Source organism: Sciurus vulgaris (assembly GCF_902686455.1).
Source record: "Sciurus vulgaris genome assembly, chromosome: 3".
In the NCBI taxonomy this organism is placed as follows: domain Eukaryota; kingdom Metazoa; phylum Chordata; class Mammalia; order Rodentia; family Sciuridae; genus Sciurus; species Sciurus vulgaris.
The window spans coordinates 158,678,062-158,697,182 of NC_136463.1; the positions used below are offsets into that span (position 1 = coordinate 158,678,062).

Below are 19,121 nucleotides of genomic sequence, written 5' to 3' on the forward strand. Positions count from 1 at the left end.
AAGAAGCATAAGCCTAAAAACGTATCTGATGATTTTTTTAAACTAGCATGAACCAAAATTCTGACATATTAATTTTCCAAAATATTTAATACAGATGAAAAGGATATTTACAATCCCAAAAGGAGTAGCTATTGTTAAAATAGCATTTAGAGTCTCATACTTAAAATTAAAAGTCTTAAGATTTTTCCTTCATGTTAAGTATTTTTAAATTGAGTTTTAATTCAACTTGACAGGACAGAAAAGTGAAATTGTAGCTAAACATAACAACTATATCAATTTTTAAAAAATCTAACATTCTCATATCAACGTGAAAAGTATTAAATTTGACTGAGGACTGATGAAAATCTACCAACTGATGTGACTGAAAGAGAAAAAAAAAAAATCAGTGAGAAAATTACCTATCACCCAAAAATATAAGCAATATTCACTAAAATTAAAATTCAAATTAGAATTACTTAAAAATAAATATTTACTAAACGTCTACGCACCAAAGACTGCTCTAACAGCACTGTACATAAGTTTTGCATTATGAATTTAACATAAAATAATTTCAGTGACCTTTACAATAGCTCCTTACCTGATTTATTAGAAAGGTAAGGATAGTTTATGCAGCAGTAGAGATCACTCATTGGCTCTGGTAGGAATCAGTGATGGGGCTCAAATCTGGTAAATTTTCTCATCTGTAAAGGGAAGATTATAATTGCATGTACCTCATTCAGTTGCTTAGGAGAATTAAACTAGGTATTTCACAAACTGTGCTTAGCATGGTATCCAGTACATAGTAATCACTTAGCATTAACTACTATTAAAAGCAGTAAGTAGTAACTTATTAGTATTATCATTTTAATCTAGAATCTGCAGGACTAAAATGCCTTCTCCAGTTGCCAGTGGTTTTCTAAAGAGTACTGTGTGATTCTCCACTAATTCAGGCCCTCCTACCTTATCTGGGCTAGACTTACAGAATCCACGGAGAGTTCTTTCCTATATTCCATATTAGAAATCTAATATAAAAATATTTTCTATGTCTCAAAATTTTAAAATAGTAAGAGCTAAGGATGTAGCTCAGTGGCATAGTGATTGCCTAGCATGGACAGGCCCTGGTTCAATCCCCAATACCGCAAAAAAATAATATTCTCTATAGAGTCTTTACATATTGATATTTGTGTGATGGGAAATACTAGCAGAATGAGCAGCGTTTGATTTGGTTAAGTGTGTATTAGCTCCAGTTAATAATCCTTTACAACAACGTTTTCCGAGTTCTACCCGTGTCCTAGTCACTATTGTTGCAGAAACCCCACATATGGGACAAAAAAGAAAAACTAAGTTGTATCTGTACTCTTCAAAGTTCTTTTGTTCTAAGAATCTGAAACGAATAGCCTCTTTGTTACTAAACTCCACATATACTTTTCCATCTCTAGCTTATGTGACCTCTGCATCATGACACTGTTGACCACTTTCTCTTTCTTGAAAATCTCTCCTTCCTGGCTGCTCAGTCAGTAGCTTCCTTTCTCTGGCCTCATACTTACAGGACAAGGTTCACCACGGTTCTTTTGATCTCATCTTAAAGGGGTGCAAGAAGAAATGCCTACAGGGGCCACAGGAGTGGGCCAGGGGTAGCCTTTAGAGAAGTTTGCTCACCTAAAGACACTGACTCAAGCCAGTTCCAACAAGTTGTTGCAATTAAAACAAACAAAAAAGACCAAGGGTTTTCAGATCTTCCAAGTTTTCAAAAGATTAAAAACTTCAAACTTTTCCATAAAGTCTTCCAATATTTTCATGTCAGCAGCTCATTGAAACTTGTAAGATACAAGACGGATAACGATTACCAAGAAATTTTATAAATCCATTTCCTCATCAATGAAATTGAAGTGATTAAGTCATACACAAACCCAAAAAGTCTAAGTCAAACAAAACATTCCTACAGACCTTTACTATCATTCTACTTGGTATCTGCGGAGACTAGAGGTTACTACCCAGATTTCTAACCAAATGCACAAAACTGTCAATATACTTAAGAGCATTTTCCCTTCCCTAACAACCAATGACTAGATCAATCTACTCCGGCTCTATTTCCACCTTTTCGGTATATATGAAGATGATGCCCACATTCACGCACGGTCAATCTCTGGAGCCTGCTTACCTTCATTACCTGCCTCTGCCACCTCCTCTCCATCTCTTTGCCACCTTAGTTCCAGCCAGCTCCACTCTCAGTAGCTGCCTCATTGTTCTAATTCCAATCTTGCTCTCCTTTTTTCCACACTTTATACAAGCTGAGTCCTCTCGATTGTAAACCACTTATTTGGCCAAAGGCCTTTGGGGTCTGCTTATAAATTTGTAAGAAATCTAAACTCCTTTCTGTAACGTACAAACTTGCCCCAAAGCCAAGCTGACTTCTTCTCTCACCGTTCACTCCCCTACTCCCCCTACTCCAGGGCCACACTGAAACCAAATTTGCAAACACAGAATGGTCCTTTGTCCCTAGGCATTTATTCATACTAGCAGGTCCTACCTCCTGGAATACCTAACTCCTCCCATTCCCTTAGAGAGGAAATCTCTGCAAAGCGCTCACTTTAAGGCCTCCCCCTAGGCCAGAATAGAAAAATAGGTTTCCTTCCTGCAGGCTAGCATATCCCTTGTCATTCAATACTGTAAATATTGGCTTATTTTTCTTCTCTAGTAGACTAAAAACTCCTCAAGGGCAGAGAATGTCTGTATTGTAAGGCTCAGAGCTGCCACCAGGAAGCTAATCTGGTAGATGAATGAAACAGCAGTGACTTAAACAATTTTTGTCATCTCTTCAGGAAAAAGACTCTGAAGTGAACCCACCAAGGCCACAAACTGTACTCAGGACTTAAATGCCATGCAGGTATTCAAATCATCCTGGAGGCCAGGAGGCAAACCCACCTCGCCCTTTGCAGTGAGAGTTCTCACTCCTTTACATTTGCCAACTAGAAAGAATTCAGTAACAGAGACTAGGCTGACTGCAAGCTGCAGGAAACTGTCCATGAACACTGAACAATTTTTTACTAGCACAAGAATATGTAGTTGGCCAAGAAAAGTAATTATAATATTCTTTCTGTACTCAAATACTTATTAGTATTATTAACATATATTGAGTCAAAACTCATTAAAAATTCACACGGGAACATAAAAATCTTTAGAGGAAAATATTACATGAAGTTTATACACTTGGAATCATTTTAAGGACTGATGTGTAATTCCTCATTTAATTTTACAGCAACCCTGTGAAGTTAGCACTATATGGCCCCCTTTCATGGATGAAGAAACTGAGATAGTAATTTTAATTACCCAGTGTCACACAGCTAGGATTCAAAACCAATGTGACTCCAGAGTCCCAAGCTTTTAACCAACACAAAACCGCACAATTTTTGTTACCTGCAACACCTATGCTTGTGTTGATGCTGTGTACATGGAGATGCTCAGAAAGAAAACACACTTAAAATGTTAACAGTAGATGGGCTGGGGGTATAATTCAATGGTAAGAGCATTTGCCTAGCTCCTACAAGGCCGTGGGTTTAATCCAGAACCATTAAAAAAAAAAAAGTCACAATGGTTATCCCCTCAGTGGGATGAATAGTTCTATTCTCCAACTATAGAATAAGAATGTATTATTTTTAGTTAGAAAATAATCAAACAAATAAATAGTATTTAGATGGTGCTACCAGAATGGTAAAGTGGGATAGGAGAACCAATCTTCCATTAGCAGCTATTCTAGGGCCAAGCACATGGGTATCTCACTTCTTAAAGGCAAAGAAGTTTATTTCCATTTCCAGATAAAGAGATCAAAGATTAAGTAACTTGCCCAGTGGAAGACCTGGGATCAGAACCCAGAGCCTAGTCCAAACATGTCTGACTACAAGATGCCATGATACAATAAAATTCCCCCAAAACCAGTCTTAAAAACAAATCACAATCTGGGCATGGTGGCACACGCCTGTGATTCCAGTGGCTGAGGCAGGAGGATCGCAAGTTCAGAGCCAGTCTCAGCAACTTTGTGAGGCCCTGTCTGAAAATAAAAAGGGGCTGGGGATGTCACTCAGTGGTTAAGCATCCCTGGGTTCAATCCCTGGTTCCAAAACAACAACAACAGATTTTTGAAGGAATAAAAACTAAGTAGTCTATCAGCTTAAATGCAAGGAGAGGGGAAAAAAGGGGAACCTAAAATTTTAACTTGAGTTTTTTTTTTTTTTTTTTTTTTTTTTTTCCCACCAAGTATCTCAAAATAACCAGGAGCATTGTCGAATCAACTTTTATAGTCAGGGCCTCTGGGACACACTCGCACCTGATATGGTGGGAAGGAGACTATTTGTTATTTGTTTTGCCAAACACAGTTGTATTAGCATAAGTTAAATGGACTTTGCTGTGACTCTACTGTATCTGCACAGGAGTATCTGTTCTGGAGACAATTCCAGCTTCCAAGCCAGCCTCATCTATTATTCTATCTTTTTACAAGTTACCAGGTATGGGGGTTGGGAGGGTTCATGTCTGAAAATATTGCTCTTCAACTGTATTCAGATATAAATATAAATAGCCTTTTGTTATCTATATCTATAACCACGGCTCCAAACCTGGAGAGTGATAGTTGCTAGTTGGAGTTGCTAACCCTGGGAGAGCATCTCAGGTAAAAATGAATGGATCAGTAATTTTCTGAAATGACATTTTAAGTTTTGAGTACTCAGAACTTTTTAACTCCATCTAAACAAAAATCTTCATTCTTCTAAAAACGGTAACAACATGATTTGCTGAAAAAAATACAGTTGGGATGGGGCAGACAAATGTGTTTATAAAATCTGAGGAAAGAAAATTTGATTACTTCATACTTATAAACACCTATTTTTAAAACCAAACATTTAACAGTGAAAAAGTATATTCCCTTTCCAATTTAAAGCTAATCCAATCCAATATTTTCCCTGAAATTCTCATATTTGTTTCAAATAAAATGTAACTTTTAAAAACATCAAACCTACCATTCCTTCAGAAATAAAGTAGCCCATGAGGTGATTAGATTAGGGGATTAATATGCATTTGAGACAAGTGGGAAAAAGTACCAAACTTTTGGTATCTATACATACACGGTTTATGAAAGCTTAGGAATATGAAAAAACATCAAATTATGAGGCAACAAGATCCTTTTCAATCTTAAAATATTCTGGGAAAAGGTATTCATAGAATGATGTTTTCTCCCCCACCAGTATGCTTAAAAATAAGGTCAAACTATAATAGCAGTAATGATTTTTGATCCACATTTATAAGAAAAAGCCCAAGTTAATAAGCAATTTCAATAAATCAATAAAGTTAAAACAACCATTAAATGTCATTTACATTTTGGTATCAAATCTGTAGTCCTCAATATCAAGATTTTCTTAAGCACAATACTAAAGAGCTGGTTATCTATCATTGTGGAGAATGAGTTTTATTTCAGGCAGACAAAAGGAAAAGACAGGCTTTGTAAGAATCATAAGGAGTCTCAGATACCTGACAGAAATCAGCTCTGAGCAAGTCTTGGGTTATCCCACTGCTCTCCAAGTGGCAGCTTTTAGTGTTAGGTAGGGGTTGAGTGGTCAGAATGTGGAATACCTCTGCTAGCAATCTCCAACCTGCTACCAAGCAGGGCACACAGACAACACACTGCCCCACGCTCACCACAAAAACGTGGGGGAAAAGAACAACCGAGAGAGGAGAAATAACAGGAAAACTAACGTTTCCAAACGTGCCACGCTGGGGGGCTGGGGAGGAGGGTGTCAGGACCATTAACATTTCCACTTCAACACTAAAGAACAACCAGAAGGGTAGCCACAGGAAGCATCCCATCTCTGAAAAGTAAATGTAGAATTGAAAACTTACGTTTACTACATTCCAAAAATAAATAAACACAAAACCTTTCAGAACTCATGACACCAAAACAGAACTAAATTGAATCCGTTTAAACAGAAAAAAACAACAACAACAATAAAAAGTGTAGCTATGGTCAGCTCTCCAGAGGGCTCTTCCACAGACCCTTTTAAGATGTGGCAGTAACAAGTTTCCTTAAAACCTCCATTTCTCTGTTTCCAGAGTGCCATATAAGAATACTACATAAACCAAATAGTTATTATCAGAATAAATAAACTACTGATCCTAAAACTGAAGGAAGACCTTGTTTCAGGAGCTGCCCTGCCCAACTCCCCTTCCTCCTCCCAGTTTTGAAAGCTTCCAAGCGTCCTGAGAACCAGGGACCCTTGGTTCCGTTCCTGGCTTGGTTTACCGGACAGAGACCAAATAGGAGGAGAAAGTCCTGCATCTGGGGGCTGCTCCAGAAATCCTGCCTGGTCCTGCCCCTCTCGCTGACAGTCTCCTCGCTGCTCCCCACATTTCTCTCTCTGCCGGAGCTGGCCAGGAAGGGGGATTGGGGACCCGAAGGAGTCCGGGACGAAGGAGGGGGTAGTAAATCTGAAAATAACACCCCCGTTTTGGGGGGTAAAGGCTAAATACCGAGATGGGCAGAGACTGTCCAAGTAGAAACACCACCTGAATCTACCTCCCTTCCCACCCCAAAAAAAAAACCAGTCACTAACTAATAACGCTAAGAAAAATCCCTTGAAAAGTTTTCCAAACCGGAAGAGAAGGCCTTTTCCCCAGCCTGGGGGCTCTCGGGGAACGGGCTGGAGTTTGCAGCCCGACAGGGTTCGCTGGGAGTGGGGTGGGGCGCGGGCCAGGGGTGCAGGGGCGGAGTACCTTCAATGGACAGGAACTGGCAAAGAGTTTCAAAAGAGCCGAGTGCTCTCCCCACGCCCCCGGGGGTCCCGGGCGGTAGGTCCAGGGCTCCCCGAAGAGAGGGTAGACCCCAATTCGGGCCTAAAAGGAAACTTTCCGGGCCGCGGCTGCACCTGACTTCTCACCGCCCCTCCACCCCACCCCACGCCCGCCAGGCCGCCTGCCCCGCCCCGGCCTGGCCGCCCAGAGCGCGAAGGAGGGGGATAAATAAATTCAACTGTTACCGGAATCCGGGGGGCGTCTGCGAGACACCCAGGGGGAAGGGGGGCCGGCGCCCATTCCCCACTCCAAGGCCCTGACGCCCCTGTCCCGGCAGCCCGGGCCTGCCGCCCCCGCGGGAGGAGCCTCGGGGCGGCGCCTGATTCCGCCCCCAGCGCCGTCGTCCCCCGCTTGGAGGCCCGGGGGACTCCAGGGGGCGCGTGCAGGCCGGGGTGCGGGGGCAGGGCGCGGCTGCCGCGGGGCCCGCCGGCACGAGGCTAGCCGGCGAGCCCCCTCCCGCCGCACACCCCCACCCCGGCCCGCGCAGGCCGCGCGCCAGCCCCGCTCCCGCCCCGGCGGGACCCCCCGCCCGCCCGTCCGCCAGCCTTTGGTCGCAGCCGGCTGACGCCCCGAGGCCCGTAGGCCCCCAGGCCCCCGCACCCCAGCGCCGGCCCCACTCACCCTTTCATTCTCCGCCCCGGGCCTGGCGTGGGCCGGCAAATCCCCGGCCTCACGTAAGCGCGCTCGCCGCCCGCCCTGCCTGCGCGGCCCAGCCCGCCGCCCTACGGGAGCCCGGGGATGTGGGCCGGGCCTGGGGCCGCCTCTGCTTACCTTTCAGCTGCTTTTTTTTTTTTTTTTTTTTTTTTTTTTTTTTTTTTTTTTTTTTTTTCCTCCTTCCCCCCTTTTCCCTCGGCTAGGCTGACAGATCAGAGTGAGAGGCGCTGGCAATGGACTAGGAAGCTCGGCTGCTGCTGCTACTGCTCCCCCCTGGGCTTCGGCGAGAGCCTTTCCCTGTCAAGCAAGAGGGGTGAGGATCATATTTTTATTTTGGAAAGTAAAAAGTGCTCCCAGGGTCGGTGATTATTAAGGGGAAATCCCTGAATATACTCTCCAGCCAAGAAGGCAGGGCTGCCGGGGCTGCACAAGAAGAGGCAGCAGCCTCCTACAGCACCACTACAGGCACTGCGAGGACATAACACCAGAGAGTGGCTCCTCTGCCCTCCGAAACGACAACTTTCCTACCATCTTGGAGGCAGAGCAAAGGGGGGCCAGGGGGAAAAGTGCACTCGCTCCCGATAAAGTACACGTTTCTACTTCTCACCTCTGGAAAAAAGTCCACACCGGCCGTCGACACCGGCGCCTGGGGGAAAAAGCAGGAAAGAAACTGAGGGTTCTTGAGAAACGTGTTCATTTGCTCCAGGGGGGAATGTGTTTCTGCATCTTCTGATGGGAAGAAATCTTTACAAGACACAGGTTTTCCGGTGATTATTGTTTTCTATTTTCTATCTTAATTTTTTTCCCAGGTTAGTGAAAGTCGTATTTTTTTAAGCTAGTAATGATTTTTCTCCATTACAGGTTTAAGTTCTGTGTCTGGGAGACAGTTTATAAATTTGTACTTCAAGAGGCTTCATAGTCATTTTGTCTACTTATGTTACGATATATATAAATATTTATGTTTCTCATACATACATATATAGGCATCTATCTGTGTTACATATTCTACTCCAAACTGAGATTGATTGCTGTAAGACAATTGTAAAGAGATGTCTTTTGTCTCCTCCTCGCAAAGCAATGTAAATAAAACCTATTGACTTCCCAGAAAAGCATAATACAGCTGTTTATTTTTCACAATGCAAATAAAAGCAGACATCACTGGGGGTTTAAATCCAACCCTATGTTTCTGGAAATAATCCTGATTTTATTGCGGTCTGCCCATGAAGGAAAGTTACTGTAAACCTGGAAATAGATCTTAAAGATGGCTTTAGGTTTCTTTAAGGAAAATTATTAAGAATGATAAATTTCATTTTAATCTATCTAGAGTTCTTAAAGTTTAGGTTTTTGTATTACACGTGTTGCTCTCTGCTTCCTGTATCACAGAATTGAGAATTCTGTTTATTTTTGTTAAAGTTGAAATGTTAGATCAGAACTTCCAGTGTACTGCTTGTCTATATGAATGACTTTTCATGTATTACAACAGATGTCATGAAGTTTTTTTTTTTTAATGAGCAAAACATAGTAGATAAATGGGATCAAAAGTAAACAATATTGAGGTAGTGCAGAAGTGATAGACGGGCACTGCCCATTTGCATCAGTTCCAGTAGAACTCTTACTGGAGCAGAATGAATTGTAGAGACTTTTTCCATTTTTGTGAAGAAAGAGAAGAATGATACAAAATGACCAGACCATTCTTTTTTTTTTTTCCCTAAATTTTTCCTTTTCTATTTTTTTAGTTGTTGATGGACCTTTATTTTATTTATTTATATTCAGTTCTGAGAATCAAACCTAGTGCCTCACGCATGCTAGGCAAGCGCTCTACCCTTGAGCCACAACCACAGCCCCAGACTATTTTTGTATGTTCTACAGGGAATAAGGAATGGAGTTTTGTACTAAAAGCTATTTTTTCCTGACACATGTTGGCTAACCTCATGGTAATGAATTTGTAATATTAGTGCCTTGGATCAGTAGTAAGTAACTGATGACTCCACATAAAAATGTGTATTTTTTGAGCTCTCAAATTGTCATAACTTTAAGGTGAGTTCAGGTAATGCATATATTACATATTTGCTCGGCCTTACTGAACCCCATCTTTATCATCTAAATTTGAACGTAATATCTGAATATCCTGGATCTTCTTTTGTGTTTTTTGCCTCCCTCTTCAATAGGAAAAAAAAAAAAAAACTAAAGTAAAATTAACTGATCGATTGTAGTGGGGATTGAACCCAGGGTGCTTTACCACTGAACCACATCCACAGTGCTTTTTATTTTTTATTTTGAGACAGTGCCTTGCTAAATTGCTGAGGCTGGCTTTGAACTTTGGGTACCCCTCAGCCTCAAGAGCCACTGGGATTACAGGTGCCTGACTTAACTGATTATTAACATTTTTGAACCTCAGCTGTGAACTTTACTTAATTGTTTTTAATATTCAGAGATAAATACAGTGGTCATAGCAAGAAAACTATTTCCCTTTACTTAGACCTCTAGGGGACTTGAAAACCCTGTTTGCTAACAGGCTTGTTTCCCATATATATGAGATAACTTTATAGATATGTTTTTAAGGTTTCAATAAATTCAGATATATTCATTTGCCTTAAGCTGGCTGGACCTTTTATGCAGTCCTTTTGTCACCCAAGAGAAACGTGCTTGCATGATGTCTATCAAGGGATAAGACTGCTGTTTAATCACAGGATTTTGGTGCTTTCTCTTTATAAAGCTTAACTTGTACATGGGTATAAACAATGTTTAGTCATCATCCTACCTAATCAAAATTTGGGGGATTACGGCTTCATCCAAGAAGACATAAATCCCACCCGATTGCAATATTGGTGAATTTGGTCAGTTGTTTCAGATGTTAACAGAACTCATTTCAGACACCCTCTGATTCTTAGAAGCAAAGTGCTAACAAAACTACAGTCATAATTTAGGAAACACTTTTTTTTTCCTCCCCAGTAAAATTCTCCCTTCTCAAATTTTGGCTATTTGGCTACCTTTTTTTTGAGGAGGGGTCTTTTTTCTGTTGCCAACCCTGAGCTCAAGTGATCCTCCCACTTGAGCTAGATAATTTTATGTATGTATTCTCATTTAATTCCCACAAGAGTCCAAAAAGTTTTATGCTATTTTTTTCTCCTTTTTTTTTTTTTTCCTTTTTTTAAGACAGTTTGGGTATAGTTTGTCTAATATGTCAGAGTGTGGAAACTTCTTGGCCCAATAAAACTCTAAGTTCTGCTCTGTAGTTTCCAAAGTGCCTACTACAAGCTGTGAGTCTGGAAATGCTAGGTTCCTACCTGGTGTGCTTTGCCAAAACCCAATTTTATAGTACCTGCTACTAGGAGCCCTCTTGCATTAGTTAACTAGCTTATTTCACCTTCCTGAAGTCCTATGCCTGAATCTACCAATTGTCTTAAAGAATGCAAAAAGGTTAATATTTGTCAGTGAAATGCACTGTGAGCCAGGTGCAATAGCACACTAACCTAGAATCCCAGCAAACTCCAAGGCTGAGGCAGGAGAATTGCAAGTTTGAGGCCAGGCATGGGCAATTAGAAAAGATCCTGTCTCAAAATTTTAATAATAATAATAATAATAAATGGACTGGGGATGTATGTAGCTCAGTGGTGAAGCACCCCTGGGTTTAATACCCATTATCAAAGAGAAATGCACCGTTATTAAGGAAAACTTTCTTCCTGATCCTGAAAATGAGCAGTATTAGGTGATGTAAAGCACTGGTTAATTCTGTCATGCTTTGATTTTCATAAGTAGCTGTTTGGGCTTTAGTTGAAATAGGTAACACTTGCCTTAATATTTGTTTTTAAACTAGAAATTGAATCCAGGTGTGCTCTTGCCACTGAGCTATATCCCCAACCCTTTTTATTTTTGAGACAGGGTCTTGCTAAATTGCTGAATCTGGCCTGGAACTTGCCATCCTCCTGCCCCAGCCTCCCCAGTTGCTGGGAGTAGCTGGGATTACAGGTGTGTGCTGGCTTACCTTAATATTTTTACTCTCAGAATCTAACTGATCTACCTTTTCAAATTAACGATTTTAGTTTTATAAAAAGTGACCATCTTATTATGGCTATTACAGTGAAATTATTAAGAAAAATACCACCTGTATCATTAAAAGATTTCATTCATAGATTGTGAGGATCTGAAGCAAAAGATGTATGCATATATATAATATATTATAATTTGTCTTTACACAATAAAGCCATGGTTTTATTGGCTGGCAGAATCACAAGTACTTAAAAAAAAACTGATGACATGGTTATATAAATTTGGTGGGGTTTTTGGAGGGTAGCTGTGTTGATAAGAATCTTCCCTAATGTTTTTTTCCAACACTCTCAAAGGCAGACTTTAAAATAATACCAAGAGTTCCTGGCAAGTAAAATTCCAAGGAGCTCAGTGTGGCTACTAGGGAAGTTGACACAAGAGAGTCACATGAGCTCAGCAGTTCAAGGCTGTAGTGTACTATGCCAAAGCCAATTGGATGTCCATACTAAGTTCAGCATCAATACGGTGACCTCCTAGGAACAGAGACACCAGTAGGTTTGCATATGCCAGATACTATTGGACTCACACCTGTCAATAACCTGGGCAACAGAGAATACCCTTGGAAGTGAGGAGATAGAAGTGGGGTGTGTACGTGGCCTAAAAATTTGTGATGCCACACTATTACTGTGGCCATAGACTTTTTTTTTTTTAACTTTAATCAGTTCTGTTTTTGGAAAACATTTCTTGGTAATGTTTCCACCTAAAACAAAGATTTTTTTGTTGTTTTATTGTGGTTAGCTATAGCCTGAAAGTATTCCTGAGATAAGTGGTTATATTTGGCAGACATTTTACATCATAAGTTTAGATTATTCAGAATGAAATTTCTGTAAAAACAGTTCAACTATAATCAAAATGTATGTGAACATTATTTGGGTAGTCTCCTAAATTCTACCACCAAAACCCAGGAGCAGTAAGACCTAGGAACTATTATCTGATTATATGCCAAACCCAAGAAAGCCAGAGAGGGGTATGCAGGGGAGGGTTGTTTGTTTTAAAACCCCCACAAAGTCCAAAAGATATCTTCCAGGGCCCTGATGGCCAGTGTTCATCAAGCTATAGCAGAGAACGTGACGCTGTAGAATAGGCTGCAGACGCTCTTTGGCCATTAAATTGACTCAGTGTTAGAAAAAAGAAAATAACTCTCCAACAGGAGTCCTCTTTTAAGTAGTGGGTAGTAAAAAGAAATACCCCAAAGCACTATTAAAGATTAAATTTGGATAGAATTACAAGTGAGTCAACTTTTCTATAATTCATAATGAAAAAAACTACCCCCAAAGTGGTGGTTAGTTAAACATTGTCATAAGGAGAGAAATCCATAGAGATCTCGGGTTAATAGGCAGAGGTTAGCATGAAGGTGACAGTGTTCATTTCTACTGCATTCTTAGTTAAGCAAGCTTTGTGGACCCTCTGGGACCGTAACCACTATTCCATGGGAAAATAATTCCAGGTTCCAAACAACTAATTTACACTGATGTTCTGGAACACAACCCACTAATAAGTTTGAACTTCCTGTGCGTAACATCTTTCCCATGTCCTTAAAGATAACCAGAACTCACTAATAAGAATGGGGAAGTAAATTACTCCTCATTACAATCAAATGAGGAGTAACTTAGCTAGCCCAATAGCTTGATTTAAACTCAGGGAAGATAATCAAAGATATAAAGTTTTAAAGGCAGTGGCAGTACAGAAGAAAAAAGAAAGACCTGTGATCAGTAATTGAAAATTGTACTATTTACCTTTGTATACACTAGGAGTTTCTGGTTTTTTGCATACCTTGGGAACCATCACCTTATAATATTATAGGTTTTGCATTTTGTTTTATCCTTAAAACCAGAAAGAGAAAGAAATGTGGTGACAATAGCAGATAAGATTCTACTGGAAACTACTCAACCTAGTGGGGCATGGGGCACATGCCTATAATTCCAGCAGCTCAGGAGACTGAGGCAGGAGGATCACAGGTTCAAAGCCAGCTTCAGCAATTTAGAGAGACTGGAAAGCATCTAGTGAGACACTGTTCTCAAAATTTTAAAAATGTTAAAAAGGTGGGGCAGGGGTTGGGGATGTGGCTCAGTGGTTAAACACCCAATCCCTGATACCAAAAAACAGGAAAAGAAACTACTCAGCCTGATCCCTCTACTAGGGTGGTGTTCTTTTCTGCCTCATACAGGAAGCCATGGCCACTTTTGTTTTTGGTGCTTCTCTTCTTGTGTTGATGTTCTGTTATCAGCTCTGCCAACTCAGTTCCATTCTGCTTTTGATGCTTTGCTCAAAACCTTGTCCCTAAAGCATTCTGATGGCAACCCAAGTGTACAGTGACCTTATTCTTACTTTAAGCGTCCTACATTGTTTTTCCAGATTTTTTTTTGGTCTGTTTATTTTTCTGTTTCCACATATGTAAAGGGCTGTGGTGGTTAAGAGCTTAATCTCTGGAGTCAAGGTCATCAGGTTTAGAAATGTAGCTCCAGCATTTTTTTGAGCTGTTTGACCCTTGGTAAGCTTTTTTTTTTTTTTTTTTTAAGATGTTGATAGACCTTTATTTTATTCTTTTTTTTTTAATATGTGGTGCTGAGAATTGAACCCAGTGCCTCACTTGTGCTAGGCAAGCGCTCTGCCACTGAGCCACAACCCCAGCCCTTGGTAAGCTTCTTAACCTCTCAGTTTTCTGATTGGTAAAAATGGAGATAGCAATATTACCTACCTCGTTGGGGTGTTCTGGGATTAGATGGCACAATGGGTATAAGGCACGCTGCAGGCTCTTCAGTACACAGCAAGTACTAAGGAAAGACCAGCTGCTCTTCTTGGTTGTTTGCCAGCAAACACCTACAGATAGTACTGCTCAAGGTCAGAAGGTATCCTTTTGTTTTTGTTTTGTTTTGTTTTAAAACATTACCCAGACAATGGACTTATCAAAGTCACAGGCCAAATTCAACAGAAGGAAAGATGAAGGGAGATGACTAAGATTCTAGCATACCAATATCTTCTGATTTTTTTCCAGATATTTTTCAAATACCCAGATAGTTTATAGTCTGCAATCAAGAATTTTAAGTTTAGGACTGGGGATGTAGATCAGTTGGTAGAGTGCTTGTCTCATAAACACAAGGCCCTGGGTTCAATCCCCAACACTGCAAAAAAAAAAAAAAAGAAAAGAAAAAGAAAGAATTTTAAGTTTAGCTGTGATTTTAGTACCCTTCAAGGTCTGAAAATATAAAATGGAATACAGAAAAGTACATACAGAATACACAAGAGAAGAATATTATGACCACTTAACCCCTTTCATTAACCATTCTAGACAGAGAAATGCATTTAAATCTTAATGTCAAGTATTGAAAATGAAAGACATCTGACAATGAGGCATAAAAGAATTATGAAATATCTTTCAAAAAAGTAATACCAAAAAGGGAACAGTAGAGATTTGACACTTGTCTAATATTTTCAGTTGTGTTACAGGGCAGGTATTCATTTATTGTTTTAAAATGCACATATAATCCATTTCCCCACAAGATTATGTGATGTGATAGAAATAAAAAAAATAAATAAATAAAATGCACATATAGTATTAGTGTGGCGTTGAGGTCAGAAAACCACGTGTATCCCGGGGCTAATATTTACTTGAGAAAACTGGGGCAGGTTCCCTGGCCTCTCAAACCTCAATGCCCTCATTCTTAACATACTGATTGAATAAGGTGATTATAGGACCCTATGTGATATACTAGTTCATTCAGAATAGCCACTCCAGAACTGTCAATTTCTATTTATTTTCTCTCCACTGAATTCATAGAAAGTAGAATCAAAGTAGATTTTAATTTGAAAACTGAGAAAAGTTGGGAGCCTTACTGTAAAATCAATTCTTTTTTTTAGTACTGGGAATTGAACTCCTAGAATGCTCTACTATTAAGCTACATCATCCGCAGCCCTATTTATTTATTTATTTGGGGTGCTGGGGATTGAACCCAGGGTCTTGTGCTTACAAGGCAAGCACTCTACCAACGGAGCTATCTCCCTAACCAGGTCTCAGTTAATTGCTCTTCTGACCTCAAACTTGCAATCTTTCTGCCTCGACCTCCCAAATAATGGGATTTCTGGCATCTACTACCTTGCACAGGTCTTGGATCGGTTTCTAAAGTATTTAAAAGAAATTAAATAGTTAATTAGAATCCTATTACATATTTATTGTTTAAATGATTTCTGTGAGATTTCTCCTTTTGATTAAAGTTAATGCTCTTCAGTAAATTAAAGTTTAGTTTTTAAGATGATTTTAAATATGATTGAGGGCTGGGGAAGTAGTTTAGATAGAGTACTGGCCTAGCAAGCATGAAATTCAGGTCCTGAGTGTTTCCCAGGACTTAAAAAAATAGAAATTAAAAATATATGGATATATATAATTGAACTTTTATTTTCACAGTAGGAACAGGCTCAGTCAACACAAAACTACAAGCACTTATTCATTCTTCCAGGTACCAGACTCTGCTAGGCATTTCCCTAGCACTTGGCTGTAACAACAACAACAAAAATACAGGGTTCTTCTTATTCAGGGGTACTAGGTAGCATAGCAGCAAGAGACCTTACCTTAATTCTGCTATAGAGTGTTTGAAAATTTGGGAATTTAGCAGGTTGTGACCTATTAAGAAGAACGATATCCTGCATGTTGGCACACACCTGTATCCCAGCAACTCAGGAGGCTGAGGCAGGAGGATCATGAGTTCAAAACCAGCCTCAACAATTTAGCGAGGCACTCAGCAACTCAACAAGACCCTATCTATAAGTAAAAAATATAAAAAAGGTCTGAGGATATGGCTCAGTAGTTAAGCACCCTTGGGTTCAATCCCTGGTACAAAAAAAAAAAAAAAAAAGAAGAATAGAGTTTGGGAGAGTTGGGTATAGTGACACACCCCTGAATTCCAGCTACCCCCCTGCTACTTGGGAAGCTGAGGCAGATCATAAATTCAAGGCCAGCCTGGGCACTTAGCTAGACCCTATCTTAAAATAAAATAAAAAGAACTGGGGATGTAGCTTGGTGGTAGAATGCCCTGGGTTCAATTTCTTGTACCACATATACACACCTCCACAAGAAAGAAAAGAATGATAGAAAATATCCGAAGTCATCATGACTGAAGTATTAACATAGCATGCATGTCTATGTGTACACACAGAATCTGAGGTGGAACCCAGGGGTGCTTCACCACTGAACCACATACCCAGCCTTTTTTATTTTTTATTTTGAGGCAAACCTCAAACTTGCAATCTTCCTGCCTCAGTTTCTTGAGTTGCTGGCATAAAAAAATGTGCACTACCAAGCCTGTAATCTCAGTGGCTCAGGAGGCTGAGGCAGAAGGATTGAAAGTTCAAAGCCAGGCTCAGCAACAGGAAGGTGCTAAGCAACTCGGTGAGACCTGGTCTCTAAATAAAATACAAAAATAGAGCTGGGGATGTGGCTCAGTGGTTGAGTGCCCCTGGATTCAATCCCCAGTACCCGCCCCCCCCCCCCCAAAAAAAAAAGTGCACCACAGGCCCAGGTATGTTTTTATTCTGAGTTGGGACAAAAAGTTGAAAAGCTGCTTCTTCATAAGGGTGAAATATGTAACATCTTCAGTGCTTAATAGTGAACAATACAGGCAGTCTCTGGTCTCCTTGACTTTAGAGTCTAGGAAACTGGCCCATTTTAAGTCTATAGGAATGGTGGGGCCTGAGAAGAACTTGAGACTACTGGGTTTAAAAATATTGTTTTTTAGCTGGGTACAATGGTTAATTCCTGTAATTCTAGTGACCAAGGAAGCTGAGACAGGAGGATCGCAAGTTTCAGTCAGCCTCAGTAACTTAACAAGACTCTGTCTCAAAATAAAAAATAAAAAGACCTGGGGATATGGCTCAATGGTAAGGCCCCCTGGGTTAGATCCTCAGTACCAAAGTAAAATTTAAAATTTTTTCTTATTTAATTTTTAACAACTACTAGGCAAGCTAAATATGTTTGTGGGAAATTTGCTGGCCAATCAGAGTATGTGACCCTGACTAGGGTAGCTCATCAAAATGAAGCTTGTCTATGCAATTTAGGTCACTCTACCTCAAAGACACAAAGGAGCCAGAGAAGATCTACAGAACTATTGTGTGGTCAAAAGAATGAAAGAAAATCTGGAAATACTAGGACTTCTCTGCCTAAAAAAGGAAACTGAAGGGGGTTGTGATTAAAGTCAGTGACCAGCAGTAGACCAGCTGAGTATAAGTTGTTTACCTATAAGTGAAAGACAACTTTTGAATCTCAAGAGAAGACTTAAAGTTTCTTCACATAGCAAGTTCTGACCATATAGAGCTTATTTTTAAAATTGTCATAGGTGGAATTTGTTTGTTTGTTTTGTGCTGGGGATCGAACCCAGGGCCCTGTGCTTGTAAGGCAAGCACTTTACCAACTGAGCTATATCCCCAGCCCCTGGAATTTGTTTTAAGGTTAACTTTTTAACAGTTGAAAAGAAAATTCTCACTGGACTTGGTGGTGCATGCCTGTAATCCCAGTGACTCCTGAGGCTGAGGTAGGAGAATCGCAAGTTTGAGGCCGGCCTCAGCAATTTAGGGAGACACTCTCTCAAAATAAAAACTAAGAACTGGAAATGTAGCTTAGTGGCACAAGGTGCCTGGATTAAATCCTTAGTATTAAATAAATAAAAGGGAAATAAAAGACTCAGATCAAACCAAGCAGTCTTTTTTTTTTTTTGGTACTAGGAATTGAACCCAGGGGAACTTAACCAATGAGCCACATCCCCAGCCTTTTTTTTTTTTTTTTTTTTTTTTCGTATTTTATTTAGAGACAAGGTCTCACTAAGTTGCTTAGGGCCTTGCTAAATTGCTGAAACTGGCTTTGAACTCGTGATCCTCCTGCCTCAACTTCCCGAACCTGTGGAATTATAGGCCCAGGGCATGCAGTCTTCAGTGGTGAAGTATTTATTGGGTACTTGCTAGACACAGTACCACGTTAGGCTGTGTGAGGAAGTAAAAGGAAACATACTACACAGTTGTGCTCAGAGAGTTTAAAATCTAGTTGTAAAGAGAACCACTCGGAAGAACAAGCAAGAATAAGCAAGGACTCCTGGTCTCCGGTAGAAAGGGCAGGGTGGTGGAGAGAAGGGCTCCTTGGACTGTTAGAAGGCTAGGAACTACCTAACTGGGCTTCAGGCCCAATTCAATAGCAGAGTGCAGTGGGGGCACTCCCAGAACTCTGAACCTCATTCACTTCTGAAATCATTGAGAGTCCTGTGTGCATTAAATCAGACACCCCCAAAACCCTAGCACAGTCCTGGTGCATGGAAGATGGGAGACCGGTTTGTTGGGTCTAAATGGAGAGAATTTTTATTGATGTGGGGCAGAGGAAATGGCATGATACAAAGCAGAAGTGAACAGGTCTTCTCCACAATTGGATAGGTGTATGCTGGGAAATGTATTAGACAAAGATGTAGGTAGGGTCCAGTTAAGAGGACTTTGAAAGCCAAGCAGAAAAGTTCAAACAGATGTAACAAGCAACAAAGAACCATAATTTTATTTACTTGAGAAAGAATTTTCTGCTGTTTAAATATTCAAGAAGTACCTGTGAATCATCTACAGTGTACAGGTAGTAGGATATT

General features: G+C 40.3%; 1 protein-coding gene across 1 annotated transcript; it reads right to left on the minus strand.

Annotated features, from left to right (window-relative positions):
• Window positions 1–377: 377 nt before the first annotated feature.
• Window positions 378–13,299, minus strand: LOC306655783 (uncharacterized protein; the record flags this gene model as incomplete). Its single annotated transcript, XM_079130397.1, has 4 exons — window positions 378–680; window positions 6,999–7,535; window positions 7,996–8,113; window positions 13,288–13,299. The coding sequence occupies 4 exons, from the start codon at window positions 13,297–13,299 to the stop codon at window positions 658–660; spliced, it is 690 nt and encodes a 229-aa protein (XP_078986523.1). The 3' UTR covers window positions 378–657.
• Window positions 13,300–19,121: the final 5,822 nt, after the last annotated feature.